The sequence below is a fragment of the Vipera ursinii genome (assembly GCF_947247035.1).
Source record: "Vipera ursinii genome assembly, chromosome: 10".
Lineage (NCBI taxonomy): Eukaryota > Metazoa > Chordata > Lepidosauria > Squamata > Viperidae > Vipera > Vipera ursinii.
Window position 1 is genome coordinate 13,244,204 of NC_139520.1, and position 22,843 is coordinate 13,267,046.

Here is a 22,843-nt window from a genome sequence, read left to right on the forward strand (position 1 = left end):
TTATTAACCAATAACCATTAACCTCCTAGAGCAGAAGTAGGCAACCTTGGCTCTTTTATGACTTGTGGACTCCCAGAATTCCTTAGTCCACATGGCTGGTTCAGGAATTCTGGGTGTTGACAGTCATAAAAGAGCCTAGGTTGCCTACTAATGGGATGGGACAGAAAAGTGTGCCCTCCTGTGGTCAAAACGAGTATTGCGGCCACCAAAAAGAGAAACCTAGGATTTTAAGGTTATTATTCTCCATCTTTATTCTTAACACCTTATTAAATGTTAATGTTATTATTAATATTAATATTAATGCATTATGAATATTAATGTTAAAAGAGGCCCGTTTGCTGCAACACAGTCATAGAAGAAATCCTGCTTCAGAGGCCTTAAACTGAATTAGGGTTTAATCCCTAACCCCTGGCCCTGACCCCTAGCCCTTTTCCATGACGACAAAATAGCTCAAGAGCAAGAAAAGGAGAAACCAGCTAGGTTTTCTCAGGAGGAAGAGAAGACAGCCTCAACCTCACAAGAGGAACAATCCTAGAAAAAGCCCAGTATAGCCGATTTGGCTTATCCTGCTATATTATAATCCATTATGTGCAAACCCACACATCAAATTATGGCCTTCCAATATTGCTGGAGCCCAAGGCCTTAAGGAATGCTGAAAGATGGTGATTGCATTGAACCATAGGAGGTTTTGTTTGGGCTGAGCTTCACATACTCCCATATCATTGGGTAAGCATGGCTGAACAAACCATGGTTTAGTGTAACCAAGCATGCTTCAGTAACAGAGAGAGAGAGCCATCAGCACCCACTGATGTGTGTGGAGAACAGGATCTACAAGACAGCAGCTTCTGGTCAATTGAGGAATATATTTAGTAGTGCTTTATTCATATACAGCTTGACTTATACAGCTCGGAAGCGGTGAAGGGATGCCAGAGGACAGGATTCCCCAACCAGTCACACTTCAGAGGTGTGGGACTACAACTCCCAGTATGCTGGACAAGAGTGACACACTGGCTACGAACAATGGGAGCTGCAGTCCAACCCAGATGGCTAGGGCAAGTTACAGGCTAGGTGAGAGGATTTGAGCACTGGCACATGTGGACAAGGTCGAGGAGGCCTTCTCAGAGGTCGGTGAGTTGTGGGAAAGGCAGCCGCCCCTGGTGCCTTGAACAGCTGTTATGTGAGAAGCCGAAGTTCCACCCAAGCGAGGTTCCCCGGGAGAGCCATGTTTAGTCTTGATGATCCCAGCTGAGCGAGTGGGTGGGTTGGCGAAGCCTGAGAAGCTGTTGAGGGTGAGGAAAAGCCAGGGGCAGAGATCTGAGGCAAGGGGGTGTTACAGATGAAGCTCTAGGGGGGTGGGAAGCAAAAGGCACGGCCAAGAAATCGAGATGGCAGCAACCCTTCGTTTTGCAACTCGGAACCTGGGAGTAGGCCCACTAAACCCACCCACCCCAATGCAAGGGGTGTGTGACTGGGGCACCCCCTTCTTCGGCAGAGGCACACGCTGCAACAGCAGCCCTTATTTCTTTACTTTGGCGTCATAGGTGCCAGCGTGCTTGTAGGCCAATACATAGCCGCTGTTGTCAACGATGTTCTCCCGCCCACTCTTTCCTTTGCCCTTCCCGCTCTCGTCAAAGCGCTCCTTGTGGGATCCAGTGTACTTGGAGGTGTCCGTCAGCCTCTCCACAGCCCCCACAGTCTTGGCTTTCTGGAAATCACAAAGACAAAGTGAAGCTCAGGATCCATCTTTGGCCAACACCCAACCGCCATCGCCATCCCTGATGCTCTGGAGTGGTGCTTGGAACGTTTTCACCAACCTATCCGAGAAGACATGGTGGGCAACCTACATCCCTAAGGCTGTGGACCACCCTAAACTTTTTTTCTTTGCGGCCTTCCCCAAAGTCTTCTAACCAAGCCTATTTATAGTGATAAAAATAGCGCTTATGTACCGCTTCGTAGGGCTTTACAGCACTCTCTGGGCAGTTTGTCACCCAACAATCTGGGTCCTCAGATTGCTAAAGGTTGTATCTGTTAAACATTGGAAGAGTGGTTTTCTGATACAGGGAGGCCATACACAATCTAGTAAGCTTCAACTACTTATATTTTGTTTCAGTACATTGCAAAACTTCCTGATGGTAAGTTGTGGGTTCTCTAACTCTGGACATCTGCCTCTCCTGGATGGCTTAGCTGGTTCTCCTGCACACTGCAGAGAGTTAGATTAGATGATCCTTGTGGTCCCTCCCTATGCTCAATTCTGTGTCTTCTAAAAAACTTCACATGGATTTAAAGAAAGAAAGGTTTTTGCCATCAAGGAAAAAAAGAAATAAAGGGAAATCTTGACTATTTCCTCCACTATTTACCCTCTGTAAAAAGCAAGTAGTTTCGATTTTAACCAAGAAATATAGACACACACACACCCCCGGTGAGATTCCCTCTCTCCCTTTATTTGTGTTTTGTATTTTCCCTGGGCTCGCTTACTTCAGATGTGTTAGGATTATAATTCCCCAAATATCCAGCAAACCACCAACCTCCTGCCTGGTTTTGTGATGCATAGGCTAATTTTCACGGCTCTTGACTTCCTTCCTTCCTTCCTTCCTTCCTTCCTTCCTTCCTTCCTTCCTTCCTTCCTTCCTTCCTTCCTTCCTCCCTTCCTCCCTTCCTTCCTCCCTCCCTCCCACCCTCTCTCCCAGGAGCAACACTCACAGTGATGCCCACGTTGGTCGGTTCTCTGCCTGCCACCAGTCCGCAGATGGAGTCAAACGCCTCCTCGTTGCTTTTATCCTTAAACCGCTTTGGCGCCAGTTCTTCCAAGGCCCGCTTGAATTCCTCAAAACTGATGACCCGGGATGATTTTGCTCTGTAACACAATGGGAACAAAGGATTCACAAACAACATGCAGGACGGAACCCCTTCTGCTTGATTGCTTTCCGCCTTTTTATGCCCATGCCCAGAAGAAAGAATCAATAGAAAGAAAGGAAAAAAAAGGAAAAAAAACTGCAAATAAAAACACACTTAGGGCATGATGCACAAATGATAGAATGGAAAGTTAACAGGGTTGGAAAGGACCTTGGAGATCTAGTCGATCCCCTGTTCAAGCAGGAGACACTATACCCTTCTGGACAAATGGCTGTCCCACCTCTTCTTAAATCCTCCAGCGTTGGTGCACCCACAACTTTTGAAAGCAAGCTCTTCTACTGATGAGTTGCTCTCAATGTCAGGAAATTTCTCCTTAATTCTAAGTTGGATTTCTCCTTGATAAGCTTCCACCTACTGCTTTTTGTTCCTCGTCTCTGTGGCAGCCCCGCAAATAGTGGAAGACTGCTATCATGTCACCCCAAGTCCTTGGTGGAGCCACTGGGGGAGATTGCATGCAGTTGCCCCAGCTTACATCCTTGCTTCATAACTCAAGACCCCAGTAGGTAGCTCAGCATCAGAGCAATGAAATCCCGCTACGAATGTCACCATACAGGTGCTTGGGAAGCTGCTACCTTCAAGGCAAGTTCTTCTTCAAGGCAAGCTTGATTCCTTACGATTAAGTCCATGTACAATCCTATACTGACAGCCACCGCCGTTCATGGACACTTCTGCCTTCTGCGCTGAAATCCCTGGATAGCCTTCCATTTGATTCATAGCCATTCTCGCTCTGCTCAGCTTCCAAGGCCAGACCAAGTCAGCCAGATGTGGCCACCTGCCAGCCTTGGGAGATACAGGAATTAACATGGAGGTGATGAAAATGATTGGGGAGACTTGTTTGCTGTGCCTGAGCTCCTGACTCCAGGCAGAGGTACGGAAGAGAACTCAGCTGCAGAGATCAATTCACCCTTCTGTTGCTTTTAATGAGACAAAAAGGGGCTTAGAAAGAACAAAACACCGGCCCACCAGCAATCAGCACCCAGATGAGCATAGAAACCCCAGGATTAACATCAGACCAACAATCAAGTAAGATCAAGCAAGGAACTGCCAACAAGCCAACAGTAAACAGCCCAACTGGAGAATCTCTAAGACCACCCCACCCACCCACCTTGACAGAGCAAGCCACTAGAACAGTGGTGGCGAACCTATGGCACGCATGCCAGAGGTGGCACTCAGAGACCTCTGTGTGGGCACATGGGCTGTCGCCCCAGTCCTAGGCCTTTAGCTGGGTTTTATAAAACTCTTTTGCTTTAGGTCTCCGCCGCTGTGTGGGGGGAAAAAAAGGTTCAATCAATCAATCAATTTCAACTTCTCGCGGGGAAAAAAAAAGATCTCGCAAAGATGGAATGGATTGATTGAACTTTTCAGTCCCACCCAGTCTGCTGTTACCATAGCAGCCATGCCTGCCCAATGGGCCACACCCACCCAATGGGCCATGCCCACCCAATGGGCCATGCCCACCCAATGGGCCACGCCCACCCAGCACCCGACGATACATAAGTGGGTTTTGGGTTGCCGTTCGGGCACTCGGTCTCTAAAAGGTTCGCCATCACTGCACTAGAATATAAACTGAGAGAAATCTCCATTCCTTACTAGCACTGATGACGTTACCTAGTTTGGGTAATGAAACGTCTGCAAGAAAACAAAACGAGCTCAGAGAGCACCAAGGGCCCACTTTTAGATGGCACTTGGATGTTTCCCTTGGTACTCCTGCGAAAATTGCCGCCTCGCTCTCGCTTGTATCGGATCAGGGGAACCTGCAACCTGCTAACAAGTGCCTCAAGTGCTGCTGATGTGCAGAGATTCGGACAGAGCCACGTTGTTTTTTTAACCTCAGTAACTTTCAGCCAGCTTCTGAGGTTGAGAAACTCTGGAAGGGAGGGAAGTAAAAGCCTCCTCACACAGACACTGATAATATAACTTTTTTTTGCTCCAGCTGCACATAAGCCACTGCAATGCTGAACCGTGCATTTCTCGTGAAAAACAAAAGGGGATGTCATGAAACAGCAGGCTTTTCTCGAGCAGTTATCTAGAGAAAGAGGTTGTGCTGCTTTGCGGAGGCTTAGTCTCAGGTGTCTCCTCAAGAATTACAGCCGTCTTCCATATGCTTCAAAGCCGGGGGGGGGGAATGTTACTTGTTTGCTTCTTTATTTTGGATACGTGTGTTTTATAACCTGTGGTCTGGTTTCTTTGAATATAAATAGTATCTTGGGAGTTGTGGCCTGAGTTCTCTTTGGAGGCAGGACAACTGCCCTGTCAAGAGGACACCCCCGCACTTAAAAATCATATTTTTTTATTTGATTTATGCCTATCTCACATAAAAGACTCTGGCCGGATTATGATAGAATAGATAAAAACAAAAAATGCATAATATAATTTTTTTTTAAAAAAAAAAAGACAGCGGCCAAGCTTCATAAAATAGCCTTCAACAAAGCCAAGAGAAAAGCTGTTACAGATCTGGGCCGAAAAGCAAGTTTTTAGGACCTTGTGAAAGGCCAGCAGGATCAGGGCTAACCTAGTTTCAAGTGGGATGATGTTCCAAAGGGAAGGTACCATGATGGAAAAGTGCCTCTACCCGCTGACACTCAGTAGCCTGCCCATTCTGCTGGATTGGGTGGGATAAGTACAAGGGGTTCTCAATTTATGACCGGTTGCCTAGCTACCATTCAAAATTACCACAGACCTCCTTGGGGATCTTTACAACCTTGTTCTGAAGTTCCGGTGGCCACCAGCCTCCATGGTCTGCTGACCGCGCTGTCGGCCACTTGACAACCAGCCTAAATGGAAGTCATTGGCAGTGACCCACAGTTGCCTGATCCTGTTTTACAGCGGTTTTGTTGAAAACAGGCATTTGCTTCTGGTTTTCGGCAAAACTGGCTCCTAGCAAGCATGGCTTTACTTTATGACCGTGGTAGTTGCTTTACTACTGCAGCGTTCATTTAACAAAAGAAAAGTCGTAAAATCGGGTCGATCACATACATGACCCACTTTATGACCACTGTGACATACAGTCATAAGTCAAGGACCACCTGTAGAAACAATTAGGGAGAGACAGTTTCATAAATTGCCCGGTCCCAAGCCATGAAAATTCACCACAAGGCCAGTAACCTTTAAACCAGGGGTAGGCAACCTTGGCTCTTTTATGACACCTGGACTTCAACTCCCAGAATTCCTGAGCCAGCATGTGCTCCTAAAACCACAGAATAAATTCAAGGAACCCTTACAAAATTTGGAGCTGGAATACTGACGTGCCATCTGAGAAGATTTCACGCTCGCTTTCTCTCTCTTCCCTCCAATTAAACCATTTGTTTCTGTAATCAAGGCTTTTCCTTTACAAACAAACAAGGCTAGCAGACTAAGCTACATTTTCTGCCACAACCAAGGACTTAACCTCTCAAACAACAAATGACATTGAGCCAGAGGAATAGTAGCGAAAAAAGACATTCTGCCAATACATTGGATCAAATCAGGACAATTTGGTCTTCTCAGAAACGCAGATGTGGCCCTCAGCTGTGCAAAGTGGAAGTTGGCATTTGGCATTTGTGTGTGTGTGTGTGTGTGTGTGTGTGTGTGTGAGAGAGAGAGAGAGAGAGAGAGAGAGAGACAGAGACAGAGACAGAGACAGAGACAGAGACAGAGACAGAGACAGAGAGACAGAGATTTAGTTGTATTTATTGGAATTTCTGCACAATGGCTGTAGGTTCCGGACAGTGATGGGCAATCATCAAAACCTTAAAACAATACACAATCATATCATCTCAAAAACAGTCTCAGTGACTTCCAGCAGGGTCTGGCCTGATCTCAACCTCTTCCAAATGCTTTTTTTTTAAAAAAAGAGCCATGTTTTTGCAGTCCTGATAAAACTTAGCAAGAGGTGGGGGGTGGTCCAAAAGAGTGACGGGGTGAGCTGCCGTTCCTGCCCCAGGTAGGTGGAGCAAGGAACAGGAGCTCACCCCATTGTGCAGAGCTGGGGTCTCGAACCTGGGCTGTCAGAGAGCATTTTCTGAGAAATTCCTCCTCAGAACATTCTCCAGAAATCCCTCACTGCCTAAATCACCTGCACACTGATTTAGCATGTATAATTCACATTACTGAGGGGAAAACATTTTAAGACCTTATGAAGTCTCTCCTGCATCTTTCTTATATAAATGGAAGATTAAAGTTTCTGAGGACATGCTGTCTAGACTCTAGAGGGTCCTGGAAGAAGAAAAAAATATCAAATGAATAAATAATAAACACATTAAAATGCGGTATTAATATGCTTTAATGGTGTGTTCTACATTTATTAGAAAACTCTCCATTTTGGAGTTCCTGTGTTTCATAAATTAAGTCCCACCAAGAAGCTAACAGAGATACTTACTTCACCTTGGTGAAGACAATGTCCACTTCTGTACTGGTGACCCCTTTTCCATCAATCACCTTACAATCTTTACACAGCTTGGCCCAATTCTTGCCGTTCATTTCTTGCCCGGTCGCTTTGGTGTCCCCATAGATGGCAAATTTCCGGAAGCTTTCCTGCAAAGATTCCATGTCTGTGCTCTCGGCCATGTTGCCCCTTTAAAACACAGGAACATCCGTTCAGTTCCAGGCTGTATATGATATGAGTTAACATCCCAAAGATTGGAAGAGAGAGGCAACTCAACACCCTTCAGATGTTTATGGACTTTTTTTTCCACCCCACTTGGGCTGAAAGCAGGATACAGCAACCTTGAGTCACATGCTAGTCTAGTATGTTGTGTTAAGACCCAAGATCGAAAAATTCAGGTTTGATCTCTCTAGTGGTCATGAAGCTTACTGGGTGTGACTTTGGGCCAATCACTCCGTCACAACACAACCCCTCTCACAGGGCTAGTATTCGGGGAATAAAACAAGGCGTGAACCTTGTAAGCCATTTTGAGTTCTAAAAAAAAAAAGGTGAGACACCAACACAATAACTAAATAGCAAATATGTAAACTTTGTGGCCATTTGGTCTTATTTCAAAATTCCTTTGCATTCAGTTAATCCCTTTGAAGGAAGATTCTCCCTTCTCCGCCGCCTGATGTGTGAATGGGAAGAGAAAGATAGAAGAAAAGAACATCAAGGGATGAGAATGGGCAATATCCCATCCTCTCTTTCTGGTATTACAGAATGACAGAATAAGAGTTGGAATAAGGGACCATGGAAGTCATCTAGTCCAACCCCCTGCTCAGGCAGGAGACCTTATACTATTTCAGATAATGGCTTGTATGGTTGGCAACCTTCCTGGTCTTTCTGCAAATTCCTTCAGAAATTTGGATTCCAATTATTTTAGTGGAAAGGGTAATGAAAATGAGCCTTGGTGGAGTAGTGGGCTAATGCCTCCTTAAGTAACACCAGCTGCCTGCAATCAGTGCAGGTTCGCATCCCACCAGGCTCAAGGTTGACTCAGCCTTCCATCCTTCCGAGGTAGGTAAAATGAGGACCCAGATTGTTGGGGGCAATTAAGCTGACTTTGTAATAATGCTGCTTGGGGTGTGTGTGTGTGAAAGCCCTAATAAGCAGGCATATACATAGAATGAAGGCTACTGCTAAGCTTGTAAGCCGCCCTGAGTCTTCGGAGAAGGGCGGGATATAAATGGAATTTTTTTAAAAAAATGAATGGGGATTATAAATAAGGTTCAGAAGCAGAGAAAAGCACACCTCCTTCAGAGTTAACGCACAACGATACCACTTAATTATATCAAAGACAAATTTTAGCAGCTGCTTTCTGGATTAACTGAAGCTTTCGAACAGTTTTCAAGAAAATGCTTTATTGAAATACAAATGCAAACATTGCCAAAACAAGGATATTGCTTCTATAGGAACTCAGGGTGACAATTAAGAAGAAAATATTTCAGCTGGGAAGATCAGAGGTTTTGTGCATATGAAAATGCCCAGGTTAATCCATTTTAGATAACAGAACACAATTTCTTATCAGAGCCAGAGAAACATTATTTACTGGCTCTATTTAATTCTGCCTCAATTCTGGGCAGAAGGCTGCTGGTCCCTGCCTTACGTATCACCACTACAAAGACTCCCCATCGCCTTAGGAAGTCTGTCCTGTTGTTCAAATTAAGGTTCTGGGTTTGTTAGGAAGTTGTTCTTAATGCTTAGCCTAATTCTGCTTCCTTCTCATTCCCACTCCTCTGCTCGAAGCAAGGAAAAGCCATTTTGTTCCAAGTTGTTATATAAAGAGCAATCCAAAACAGAATAAGTCATAAACACAACAAGACAGAAATTATTCAAAAAATGTTCTTCGGTACTGAATTGAAAGGTTGCTTCTTATTGCAAATTGCATATGTTTTCCTCCACACAAATTAATTGTGGGTATATCCTTTGATGTCCAAAATAACCATCCATTTAAATTTGGAAACCATTTTTAATTATAATTCCATATATAAAGTTTCGGTTTTTTCTAACATCAGAGCCCCATAACTTAGATTTCAAATTTGCTACGTATTTTTTTAGACATAAATTATTGTAACCCCTATTTTAAATCATAATTTATATCTGACCAATGACCGTCACCCAACATTGCATCTTACCTTGAGTTTAACAATGGTTTAAAGCTTTTAAATGGTATAAGGTACTTAAATCATAGGGCAAAAAGCATGTTATCTCGCAATTGTTATTCCATTTCATTCAGTTTTGATAATCCTTATGAACCTCTTTTCTATTTATTTGTTTTTCTTCTTTTCTCTCTGCTTCTTGGTGGTGTTACTTCTTTAAGTATCAACTAAAATAAAAGCATAACCTGTAATTGTGCTAAAGAAGTAATATACTGTAAAATCTAGAAACAATAAAAAGCTACATTGGGAAAAAAACCTTAAATATTGGACTGAAAGGCAGGCAACCTGGAATGCCACTAAGTAAAAATTGTCTAGGATGTGAGGGCTGCAACATATGTCACACCGTTGATTCAGCCCAGTCAAAAATTGTGTAAGCATCAAAACATTTGTGTTTCACTTGATAGTAAAGCCACTATATAATAATTAATGGGTGGTTCTCAGATTTGGTTATGATGCAAGAATTACTTTAAATTCTGGACGGAAGGGCCACATCTGGTGCTGATTTGGGAGCTGTGTGTATATATCAGTGCACTGATAAACAGATACACTTTTACACACACACACACACACACACACACACACACACAAATACTACCCTGTATTCTTCCGGCAAACTAATGGCTTTTCTGCTTGAATTCATAATGGAGGAGCAGATGACTCTGAGGGAGAAATCATTAGCAGAAAGAAGACACCCGTCCTTTGCTTTGTCTCTTGGGATCCAGGAGAAAAGTCAGTGAGGCTTCCAATGCCTCCATGGGCCACCTCCAAAACAAAACAAAAAAAAACCAGAAAGAATTCCAGGGTCGCCGCCTATGTTTGATCGACCACAAGAACCAAGCCTTCTTCTGTACGTTTAGCTGCCATGCAAGTGATTTCATTCTTGCTTCTAGCCTCCAGGTTGGATGTCAGGAATTCTCTGTGACAGCAGGCAACCTACGATCTGCGCAAGCCAGCGTCAGCCTCACCAAGAGGGATGGGCAAAGTCCACTCAAGAATTACACCCAGGGTCAGGTTAGGTAAAAAAACTACTTTCTTGCTGAGTCCTGGGTGAAGATCTTTTCTCTGGCTCTCCTGAGACTTTAGGCAGCTGCCCAATTCTTGCCAGCTGCCCAAAGTGAGCCAAATCATCTAAGTGAGCTAAAAAAGAAAAAAAAAAGTTTTGGCAGGGGAAAAAAAAGGCATTACATAAGGAGCATTTAGCTACCTTCCTTCATGTCCCAGATCTGCTGCCTCCCTCTGCCCAACCGTAGAGCCGGCTCTGTCCAAGGCAGGAATGGAGGCTATCCAAGGTACTAATTTCCCGGTAAGAAATCAGCAGAGGGTTTGCAACCTCTGCTCCCTGGATCATGCTGCCCGTGGCTCCTGAGCATGTGCCCTTAGCCACCCTGCTTTCCCCTGTTAGGGCACCAGCCAGCGTGGGATTTTGCCACATCCAAGACCATAGTTACAGCCTGACATTAAACAAAAACAGACGTGTGCGTTTGGCTGTTGGTGTGGCCAGAGTTTGTGTTGCTTGGCGACGGTTGCTATGGGTGGGTTGTGATCTTTGGATGCTCTTGCAGCAGGGAGGATGGGGTGTCCTGAACTCTGCACAGAGACACGTGTGTGCATGTGTGTGGCGGAAGAAGTGTTTGTGCGTTCCTTCTTATCTCTGCTTCTCCACCGGCTCCGAGCTTGGAGATAGAAGACTGTGCAAGAATGACAAAGAGAAACCAAGACATTCCTGCATTCACAGAAACAAAAGGCAGAATGCAGACATAGAATGGCTACACAGCAAACCTAGGAAGTCAAACACTGCACCAATTCTGCTCAATCACTCCATTGCAGGTCCCAGATCTAATTTCCTAAAGACCTCTGGCTTCTCTTTATGTACAAAGGCTCTGGAAATGGGGGCATATATTTACTGATTTTTTTTTATTGATTTGAAACACTTAGATAGCCACCCGTTTTATAACCAATTTTTGGGCCGCTCCCAATCAAAAATGTTTGAAGTTTTGTTTGATTTTCTTCAACCAAATCCACTAACTGCGTGGAGTAAATGCAATGCGTGTTCAAAGGCATGCTCGAGTAAACAGATTTCCATGAAGGAAAAAAAAAAGCTTTGTGGTTTTCAAAAGCAGACAAGGATCTGGAGAGGATTCCGTAAAAGATACATTTTTAAAATATGGGAGATCTAATTGTATCTCCATTCGAGTCTTTCAATATTTAGGGGATTCATGCACAAACACACGTGTCACACAAACTCACGCATGCAGCTCCTCTTCATGCTGCATGAGTTGCATGCGAGCAAAAAGACTGTTATCTCCACACTGATGATTGCACTAGAAATAGTAAACATTGTGGAGGGTGGCTCCTAGTTACTGTCTTGCTTTCAAACTCTCCTTCCTTTTCTCCATTGCTCAAGCTATTGACTCAAACCCCGTTCAAGGTACATACAGGATTTTTTCAGCAGATTGCCTAATTCACACCGTTGGGCAAGTTGCATTTTCGCCAGACATCTTGGATACATAAACAAACATTCACTGGCAAGTCTTCCCCACCCAGAAGGCTAGCTCATTTCAGACATCAGGCCAAGCCCAGTGTTTGCATTAACAATCATGTCACTAAGAATGCAAACCACATTTCAGATTCCAGAGATGGATCACAAGCAAGCCACAGTTAAGAAGCGCTCAGTACTGGCTGTCATCTATACCTCCGTTAGCATTCGTTTCTCCTTTGACAATGCAGCAATTTCATTGTATTTGCAAAACTGTAACTGCATAATTTTGTATTTGCAACTGTGTAATTGCAAAATAAAGCCATTGCTGTGCTTTAGTTCATCAAAGCAAACCATAGTTAGCATTAAACAAAAGCTTAAAAACTCACGCTGAATCATGGTTTCAGATTTTAATTTGTTAAATGGTCCCTAGAGTTTTGAGTCTTTTGCATGGATTTTGATTTTTTTTTTTTGACCAGCAATGTTGGTCTTCTGAATGCCTTCTAAAATGCGCTACAACAACTGATAGACTTAGCCCTAGTTAACTTCTCCAACTAGGAGGAAGATTGATAATGGCTATTGTTGTTTTTAAAATTTAGCTTTATTTAACTGTTGTACAGTATTTACAATATTAACTTGCTGTGACCTGCCCACTGGCTTTTTTTCAACTGGGCAGGCTACAAAAAATATCTAACACATTGGATTTTACATGGGAATTGTATCTTTTGGGCTAGTCATTCTCCAACTTCAGATACAAATTTATTTCTTTATGTCCCCTAGACTACCCAAAAATTGGCAGTATGCTTTTTTGCTGTTTTGGGAAAGAAACACATCTGTAATTTACATCTTAAAATAAGCTTCATGTTGTTGTAACAAGCAAAGCGGGGGGGGGGGGGAGAATAGCTTTTAAAAACACCACCTGCACATAGTACGTTTGGGTTGAAGCCGCATGCATAATGCAGCTTTACCCATTTTGCACATCTGCCTTACTTCCTGGGCTTCTCCAAAGATTTTAAGTTCTGCAGACAGATATTTGTGCCTTCTGAGTTCTATATAGTAGAATAAATTGACATATGACATAATGCTGGCCTGTCCTCATTAACACCTAGAAAGGAACTCAAACCATCTTTTCTTTTAATCCAGAGTTTTCTATGCTTGATTGGGGAGGGGTGTGTGTGTTTATTTTTCAGATTGTCTATATTTATATCTCTGCAAGCTGCCCATAAACATAACCATATACAATTATACAATAAATATGTATCCTCTCTTTAGCTCCCTCTTTCTCTCTCTCTCTTTTTCTCCCTCCCTCTCTCCCTCTCTCTCTCCCCCTCTCCCTCTCCCTCCCTCCCTCCTTCCCTAATTGCCAGTAATTCTGGAGGGCAAAGGTGCAATACACATTATGTAGGGAATGCTAAGGAGTTAATTGACCTGTAAATATTGGATATTTCTTTTATAAATTTCCAACCCCGGAAATTCCCTCTTTAGATGTGTGTGGCGGAAGAAGTGTTTATGCATTCCTTCTTATCTCTGCTTCTCCACGGGCTCCAAGCTTGGAGACGGAAGACTGTGAAAGGCTGACATAGAGCAACCAAGACATTCCTGCATTCACAGAAACAAAAGGCAGCAGATGCAGAGTGGAGAGCATCCTGAAATCTTTGATTCTTTAAGCCTCTTGGGATGCATCTGAGAAAAGCTCTTTTATTTTTTCTCCCTCTTTTCTCCTCTTTTATTATTTCTCCTCTTATATTTTTTCTCCCTCCTTTCTGGTCTGAATAGGAACAGATCTGCAGAGCTCCTGTGTACTTAACTGACCTCGATCCCTGATGGGAACAAGGTAAAAGGTAAAGGTTCCCCCCACACATGCGTGCTAGTCGTTTTCAACTCTAGGGGCCGGTGCTCATCTCCGTTTCAAAGCTTGTCCGAGGACGTCTCCGTGGTCATGTGGCTGGCATGACTAGACGCCAAAGGCGCACGGAACGCTGTTACCTTCCCACCGTAGTGGTCCCTATTTTTCTACTTGCATTTTTTACGTGCTTTCGAACTGCTAGGTTGGCAGAAGCTGGGACGAGTAACAGGCGCTCACTCTGTAACAGGCGCTCACTCTGTTACGCGGCACTCGGGATTCGACCCGCCAAACTGCCGACCTTCTGATCGACAAGCTCAGTGTCCTAACCCGCTGAGCCAAAACACATCCCTGTGATGGGAACAAAGCTACCCTTAAACACGTAAACTTATCTAATGGGGGATACCAGTCCAAACATTTGCAGTCCTGTTCACCTTAGAGGGCTCCATCTTTGACTGATTCATTAAAAGCAGGAGAAGCACATATTAGGCAGGGGTGTCAAATTCAATTTCACTGAGGGCCGCATCAGCATTGCGGTTGCCCTCAGGGGGCCGGGTGGGTATGGACAGGGTGGGTGTGGCCTACTGGATGGGCGTGGCCAGCTCTACATCGTTCGCATCAAGGGTGCCTATGGGGGCCTGGGCAGGAGTGGGACAGATCTGAGGGTCTCTGGCAGAAGGAGGGTCTCTGGGCCAGGGCCAAGGCAGTGGGGGCCGTTCCCTCACTGTTTCCAGGATGGCGTCGTGGGCCACATGAAACCACTTCACGGGCCGGATCCGGCCCCCGGGCCTTGTGTTTGACATGTCTGTATTAGGGACTAGAAGCATCTCCCAATTAAAGAAGTACTTTTTGCTCAACACATGCCTGCTAGGATTGAAGTGCAGATGGACTGAAGGAAAAGCTAAGCACACTTTTACATGGGATGCTTAAATATTCCTTTTCAAGATTCTTAGACCAGGGCTCTGCAACCTTGACAACTTTGACAAGCCTAGCAATTTTCTCGGATCAGGTCTGTTTATCACTAGCATGGGTGAATACTGCGTGCCCCCCATCCCCAGATCTTACTGAACTGGATCCCCCAGCTGACTTCAGGCTGAAGTTCTGGGAGCTGCAGTTTAGCAACCAAGAAAAGAACACGACTTCCCACCCATGGTCTAGAGATCTGGCCAGGTACAAAAATCATGTCTCACGATGGTGGATGATGCAAAACTGCAAAACAAGGTGTTTCTCTGCACCACAGTTGGTTTTCAATAGCCAGGATCAAAGCTTAAAGAGAAATGCTGCAAATATGTAGATGGCTTGGTTTAGGACAGAAATAAAGATTTGCATGCTTGTTTTCAGTACAATAGGCATGTCACAAATCCTTGGACAGGTATAATGCAAACCAGTTCCTCAATTCTGATAATGAGTTTGTAAGGTTTTGTGCAAAGAAGCCTTGGCATCATCAATGGAGATTCTCAGTCACCCAGTTCATGGTTGTCCCAAAGGGGCAACCAAGAAGCTTCCTCAATTTACTGAACTGAAGAAACTTCTTAGTTGAGAAGTGAAACATCTTCAAGGAAAAAAAACAACAAGAAAGGCCAGTTGCCTTTTGAAAAAAAAACAGCCTTGGGAGGATTTGTGTCATAGTCTGGCTTGCAATTTTTGCAAGGAAATAATAATAATAATAATAATAATAATAATAATAATAATAATAATAATAATAATAATAATAAGAAGAAGAAGAAGAAGAAGAAGAAGAAGAAGAAGAAGAAGAAGAAGAAGAAGAAGAAGAAGAAGAAGAAGAAGAAGAAGAAGAAGAGGACCTTGGAGGTCATCTAGTCCAACCCCCTGCTAAGGCAGGAAACCCTATACCATTTCAGACAAATGGCTGTCCGCTCTCTTCTTAAAAACTTCCAGTGTTGGAGCATTCACCACTTCTGGAGGCAGAAGTGAATGCCAAGCAACTTTGCCCAGGATGGACTGAAGGGGGACTTAATGCTTAATGCTCCTCTTTAGGGGTTTCACCAGCTCACCAACTTAAGAAGTGTGGAAGCATGCCAGCTGGGAGATTCTGGGAGCTGAAATCCATACTTCTTAAAGCTGCTGAGCTTGAGAAGCACTGATCCCTTATACAGAAGGTCATCTCAAGTCTATTGACTTGCTGAAGTTCTTGGATCGACTGTTGATCCAGCCTCATGATCACTTCTTGGGTTAATAAACCAGAGCAGAGCGCAAAGCAGGATCTCTTCACACAGACAGATAAGTCCGGAACAAAAAGCTGCTGAGGTTGTAAATGTAAAAACATATAAGTGGAAATCTCTAGGCAAAGCTCAGCTAAGGTTAACTTGCCCCGGCAGAGGGTAGCCAGCTATTTTCAAATGTTTACTCAAACAAAAAGCATTAAGCATCCAGCAGATTGAGCCAAGCAGCCCTCCTGCATAACTTCTGCATTTGCAATTAATTAAAGTCTCTGCGTCTCAAGGTGACTTTTTTTTTTGCTTCCTCTGCAGCAGTATCGCCCACCAGAAAGGCAAACAGACCAAAGAGGCTGCTCCGAGGCGGCGGCACTCTTAAACAACCCAATAGGACCAGCAGACGGATCCACGGGAGCGAAACGGACCTCCAGCCACAACTAACGGAAAACCATTCAACCAACCTCACTCTCGGCACCTAGAGATGCCTAAGAGAGAGAGAGAGAGAGAGACCTGCAAAGCGATCACAGGCTTGCAGAGAGAGCAGATGTTTTTTTTTAAAAAATTATTTTTATATATTGCATTATTTACGCTACAGCCGGGTGGGAAAACAAAAGAAAGCGAGATCGCATCCCGAATTCATCCGTCTAGAGCGAAAATGACGTCATCGTGTTGCCTGCGCTGCAAATCACAAAAAAAAGGGGGGGGGAAGACGCTCCGGCGCGCCGTTTCCAACACGGCGCCCTCCCGAGGGGGGCCCTTCACCCAAAATCAGAGTGGGGGGGGAAATGTGGCTTGCGGGGAGAGAGAGAGAAAGAGAAAGAGAAAGAGAAAGAGAGAGACGGGTCCCCCTGTCCATGGCCATCTATGGATGAGGTTTCAACGGGGCTGATGTGCAAGGGAGCGCGCCCAGACAGAGTAGGAGGTAGGACGGTCTGCAAGAGAGAGAGAGAGAGAGAGAGAGAGAGAGAGAGAGACAGACAGACAGACAGACAGACAGACAGACAGACAGACAGAGACAGAGACAGAGACAGAGACACAGAGAGAGAGACAGAGAGAGACAGAGAGACAGAGAGACAGAGAGAGGGGGGGCGAGGCGGCAGCTTGGAGAAGGGATGCGCGGAGCTGAGGCTGCACCCATGATGGATAGATAGACAAATGGATGGATGGATGGATGGATGGATGGAGCAGGTCGCTTCGCTGCAGCTGCGGCGGCCGGAGCGACACCGGTGGGAAACCAGAGGGACTCTCGGCGACGCCAACTGCAAGCCCGGTTCCGCCGCTCTCTCCCACCCACCACCACCACCCCCCTACCCCCCACCCCTCCGTCCGTCCGTCCTGGGAACCGTCCTTTTACTCCACCTCGCTTTCTCCTGGGCTGCCCCGCTTGCTCGAGCGCGCACTGCTTACCCCGCTCGCCTTCTACCTCGCTGCGCCTTTTTTGCAGAACGCCTTTTTGGCTTTGGCAAAGGCTGCGCGGCCGGTCCGGGCGAGGCTCAGCTGTTGATTCCCGTCTCCATAGAGATCTGAGTGACACAGAGGCGCTCGGGGAAGGGGGGGGGAGAGAGAGAGAGGAAGGCTTGGAGGCTGAGCAGAAGAGCAAGGGTGCGGGGCGGGTAGGGCGAGGCGAGGCACCGCCCCTCCGCTTGCCAAGCCCCGGACCCCGGGCGGTGGAGCGACCGCAGGGCCGGGCGAAGAGAGGCGGTTCTACCGGAAAGTCCAGCTGGATGAATAATGGTCCCGCGGGGAAGGAAGAGGCGCAGGCAGCGGGAGAGATCCGTCTCTAGGCGATCCAAAGCCACCCAACCCCCCCCCCCTTCCCCATGCACACGCACACACACAGAGAGAGACCCGGGTTGGCCCGCTGAAGCTTGGGGATCCGAGGCTTCTGGGCAGGCTGCGCAGGGGAGTGGAATTCCTGCAGGCTTGACTGAGGATGTGCAATCCACGCAGCAAAGCTTTGTTAGTGCGGAGTGGGCTTTTACATCTAAACGGCCTCGCCTCCTCCTCCCGCTCTTCCCAATATGGTCCTTTCTAGACCCAGGAGGTTGGGCTGTGGCTCCTCACACCTCAACCCGGAAGGCCCGCGAGTTGCGAGTTGGAAATGTCTGCGCTGCTGCCGAAGGCTGGTGGTGGGGTTAGTCCCTGGCTGACTGGCCTTTCCCACCAGCCTCAACAACTTAAGTTTTAAAAAAAGAAAAGCCAGGGATGCCAAGGACTAAATGCGGGCTTTCCACGCTGAGGCCTGGCTTGACTGCTGTTGTCAAGCTGGGAGAAAGAGAGAGAGAAAAAATATGGAAGAAGCAGCTTCTTTGATTGTGGACTGCGGCTGAACAGTCAGGAGGGTGGCGGAGCTGACCTTGCGGCACATATATATTCACTGATGGATGAGGTCATCATACCTAGACCACGCAGATAGATTTTCCACCCGGTGGAAGAAATATGAAAATGCTCGCCAACTGTCTTGGCGAAGCATTTGTCCTCGTAAATGGCAAAGGCGCATCCAGCTGTCAACGAACCCACACTCACCCTGCGGTGCCTGCGAGCCTTCTTTTATCTCTCTGGGATAGAAGACAGTGGCTTTTCTGGTGAGGAAGAGGCTGTGACTGTCAAGAGATGCAGATAGAGAGCCACGTTTCACTGTTCTTACGGTGTACCTGGTTCTTGACCTGTCCCGTTTTCGAGGTTCACACAGTGCAGTGAACCATGGATTAGATGAAACCTTTGGCCTTGTGTACGACGTCGGGAAAGGTGGAAGTCAAAAGGAGAAGTGGATGGCAGAGGGTGAAATGGTTAGAAGGTGTCATCAGCACACTGATCGTGGGTTTGGGCGGATTCTGGGCAACAGGGGAGGACGGGGGTGTGGGGGGGAGGGAGGCTGGCATGCTGTGGTCCATGGAGTCACGAGGTGTCAGGCATGGTTTGGCCACTGAACAGCAACGGAATCATGCTAAGCCATTGCAAATGTTAAACAAGATGAAAATTAACCGTGCTCAACAGAGTTCTGCAAATGGATCTGCGGGGTCTTCAACTCATCATGCAAAAAGCTGTGCAAGGCCAACATTAAATCCTGTGGCCTTGCCTACTCACGCTCACCCACATGCACACGAAGAAGCAAAGATAAATCAATGGAAAGAGCTTCCTGCGCGTAATCTCAAAATGAATAAAGCAAGCTGTCTGGAGGCTATCCAGTAGAATACAATTATTTCTCTTGTCTGCTTCAAAAGAGAACTAGCATTACTGGGTGAAATCGGCAGGCGTATAGATTTTGTTCAAACCTCAGGAAAATCTTCCTAGTGGCTAAGAAAAGAGGTGAATCTTTTCCCCTGCATGGGATGGAAGAATGACAGAGCAGCCAACTGCCAGACAGACAGAGATTGTGTTATATAAAACTACATTGAATGGGAAGTTGGGTTAGATAACCTCTAAGGCACACCCTACTCAGGATTAAACAAAGATGCCTCTTGCAGGAGAATAAATAAATGTGATTTGTTGCAAAAGGAGTGGAGTGTTCATTTATGAAGGGAGACAAACAAAGCTAGCCAGCCATGCTTCCTTGGCAGCTGAGTCTCCTGGGACAGATAAATGCTTGTAACTGATAGTTAGAGGAAGGAAAAGACATGCTAGGCAACATTCAATAATATAAATATATATGTACTTTTAGTGCTGAAAGCAGGAATGTCTCCACCCAGCCGGATATCTGACTTTACCTTCCAAATACATTCTTGACCAATTATAAATACAACAGAGTATTTTTGATGCTACATCTAGCAAAGCCTTAAGACTGACTGATTACATTTATATCCTGCCGCAATCTACCCATTCTTAGTAGTTTACGTTAAAATATGAGAATAAACACTCAAGATTAGGTGACATGTTAAATTATAAACAGAAGCTGCTTCTTTAAAACTGCCAGATTTGTTGCCTGTGTAGCCTATTTTTATTTACTGGAACATCAGAGCTTTTAAATTCTTGATTGAGGCTATTTTCAATTTTTAAAAAAAATTCAAAGAAATGTAAACTGATATCAGCATCTGGGCCATTTCTCTGCCATAAGTTACAAAAATGGTTATTCAGAATGAGGAACATTATTCCCACATAATAACAGGACGCGGTGGCTCAGTGGGTTAGGACGTTGAGCTTGTCGATCAGAAGGTCGGCAGTTTGCTGGGTCGAATTCCGAGTGCCGCGTAGCACAGTGAGCGCCTGTTACTCATCCCAGCTTCTGCCAACCTAGCAGTTCGAAAGCATGTAAAAATGCAGGTAGAAAAATAGGGACCACCACGGTGGGAAGGTAACAGCGTTCTGTGCGCCTTTGGCGTCTAGTCATGCCGGCCACGTGACCACGGAGACGTCCTCGGACAAGCGCTGGCTCTTCGGCTTTGAAATGGAGATGAGCACCGGCCCCTGAACGACTAGCACGCATGTGCAGGGGAACCTTTACCTTTTTCATATATATATAAAACAAGGCAATAAAATGTAACTGTTACATTTATAATTACATTTGTAATTATATTACAAATTATATATAACTGCTAATAGGTTTCCTTTTATATGCACATTTTGGAGTGCAGATTGCTTTGCAAACTTCCAGGAGGCATCGAAGTTGGCATCTTAAGCAAATTCCAGTTTGCATAGAAGTTCAGGAATTGCTCATGGGGTAAGATCAATCTAGACACCAAATTACTGCAATCTGGTGAACTCACTACTTGACAAATGCTCAAATTTCCTCCCCCCCCCCCCCGTCTGTTCAGGGCAATTGTCATTTTCTGACATACCTTTCAGGTCCTAAGCTCGAGTGCAGGGAATTCTCGAGTGCAGGGAATTCTCACTCTAAACTTCCCAAATTATTTTGGGGAAACATTTTGACAAAAGGCAAAGAGAAAAAAAATGCTTAACAACACAAGTGATTGCCTCTGGGCATAGGGAAAGGCTCCAGCAGACATTGTTGGTTTTTGCAACTAAGGAGACATATCCTAACAGCGAGACCAATTAACCAGTGTAACAGCTTGCCTTCAGAAGTTGTGGGTGGCCCAATCACTGGGGGCTTTTAAGAAAAAGACTGGACAGCCACTTGTCTGGAATGGTATAGGGTCTTCTCCTTGAGCAGGGGGCTGGACTAGAACAGGGGTCCCCAAGCTTGGCAACTTTAAGACTTATGGACTTCTGGGAGTTGAAGTCCCCAAGTCTTAAAGTTGCCAAAGTTGGGGACCCCTGGACTAGAAGACCTCTAAGGTCCCTTCCAGCTCTCTCAGTCTCTTAGGCAAGTCTGAACTTATCTTGAAGAATATTTAAGCAACTTTAAAAATAAATAAATAAATCAGCCACCGGTGGCACATAGACTGCCTGAGTAAAACCACCGCGGGAGGCATTTGGTGAGAAAAATGGATGTGGAATGGACTCTTTTCACAAGCTCGGCCTGCCTGCAACCCAGGCTGGAATGAAGTTTGCAAAGATCTCTGCAGAGCCATTCTCCTTCCAGCTCTCTGCTGTGTAAACGTTTTGTTTGGGGGCATGACCTTGTTGTTAGGCAAATGGTGTGACAATCAACAAATCCTCCGGCAGAGGAATGAGAGCAGAGAGCTTCCCATGCGCTTGGAGGGAACTAATTGCTCCTGGCTTTTCCTCTCTCAGAAACGTCTCTTTCACAGACACTTTCGTTTACCCCGGTTTCTCTGTAAACACAGAGAGTTGTTTTTCCATACCATTTCCTTCTGCACTGGGACTTTCGAAGTGCATTTTTTTCCCAGCTGGGCCTGGGCCATTTTTGAAGTCCTGGGACAGGCTTGACCAATTCAAGATGTCATAATTAAACATCCAGGTCAGCCCCCTTTCTTTATGTACAGAGAAGAGCAACCAAGATGATTAGAGGACTGGAGGCTAAAACATATAAGGAATTGGGTGTATCTAGTTTAATGAAGAGAAGGGTGAGGGGTGACATGATAGCAGTGTTCCAATATCTCAGGGGCTGCCACAAAGAAGAGGGAGTCAAGCTCTTCTCCAAAGCACCTGAAAGCAGGACAAGAAGCAACGGATGGAAACTAATCAAGGAGAGAAGCAACCTGGAACTAAGGAGAAACTTCCTGACAGTTAGAACAATTAACCAGTGGAACATCCTGCCTCCAGAAGCTGTGAATGCTCCAACACTGGAAGTTTTTGAGAAGAGACTGGATGGCCATTTGTCTGAAATGATATAGGGTTTCCTGCCTGAGCAGTGGGTTGGACTAGAAGACCTCCAAGGTCCCTTCCAACATCATCATCATCATCATCATCATCATCATCATCATCATTATTATTATTATTATTATTATTATTATTACTCTGGCAAAGGTGCATGAGGACAACTAGCCGCAAGGTGGAAGGACTTGGCTACAGTTGAGGGCACTTTTGGGAGACATGAAAGAACAGGTTAGAGATAGATTGTCATGGAGAGAGTCTACCAGTATGTGGTTGCTAAATGTCCAAGGAGAATCTCAGTCATCCAGGTCATGGTTGTCCCAAAGATGCTTTTTCAAGAAGCAACAGACTTTTTTTTTCCCTTGAGGACACTTTGTTTCTCAACCAAAAAGCTTCTTCACTTCCGACTGAATGGTGGAGGATGGAAGGATTTATATTCCTTGCAGTCATCTGGCCGTTAGACTCTTTCTGAGAGTCGTTGAGGCCCCTTGGAGTTTTATCTATGCCCTCAGGGTCACCTGAATGGTGCAAACGGGTGTGGAGCCTTCTTGGAACTGCTGAAAGGAGTGTGTTGTAAACAGGAAATGGGGGGTGTCGTATCCCTCTTGCTCTGTTGAGACATGGCCGTTCAATCTTAATGTAGATGGCCTCTTTGACCCCTCTTTCAAACCAGCAATCCCCTGTCCAAAAAGTGGA

General features: G+C 45.4%; 2 protein-coding genes across 3 annotated transcripts in view; one reads left to right on the forward strand and one right to left on the reverse strand.

Moving 5' to 3' along the window:
• The window catches only part of PDP2 (pyruvate dehydrogenase phosphatase catalytic subunit 2), a 259,441-nt gene that overhangs the window by 100,435 nt on the left and 136,163 nt on the right, over nucleotides 1–22,843 (forward strand). The gene's annotated exons all lie outside the window — the stretch shown is intronic.
• Nucleotides 872–7,460, reverse strand: TPPP3 (tubulin polymerization promoting protein family member 3). The gene is made up of 3 exons (XM_083370908.1): nucleotides 7,271–7,460; nucleotides 2,701–2,854; nucleotides 872–1,705 (listed from the first exon to the last, which is right to left on the reverse strand). Exons 1-3 carry the CDS (start codon nucleotides 7,456–7,458, stop codon nucleotides 1,517–1,519), a joined length of 531 nt encoding a protein of 176 aa, XP_083227034.1. The 5' UTR covers nucleotides 7,459–7,460; the 3' UTR covers nucleotides 872–1,516.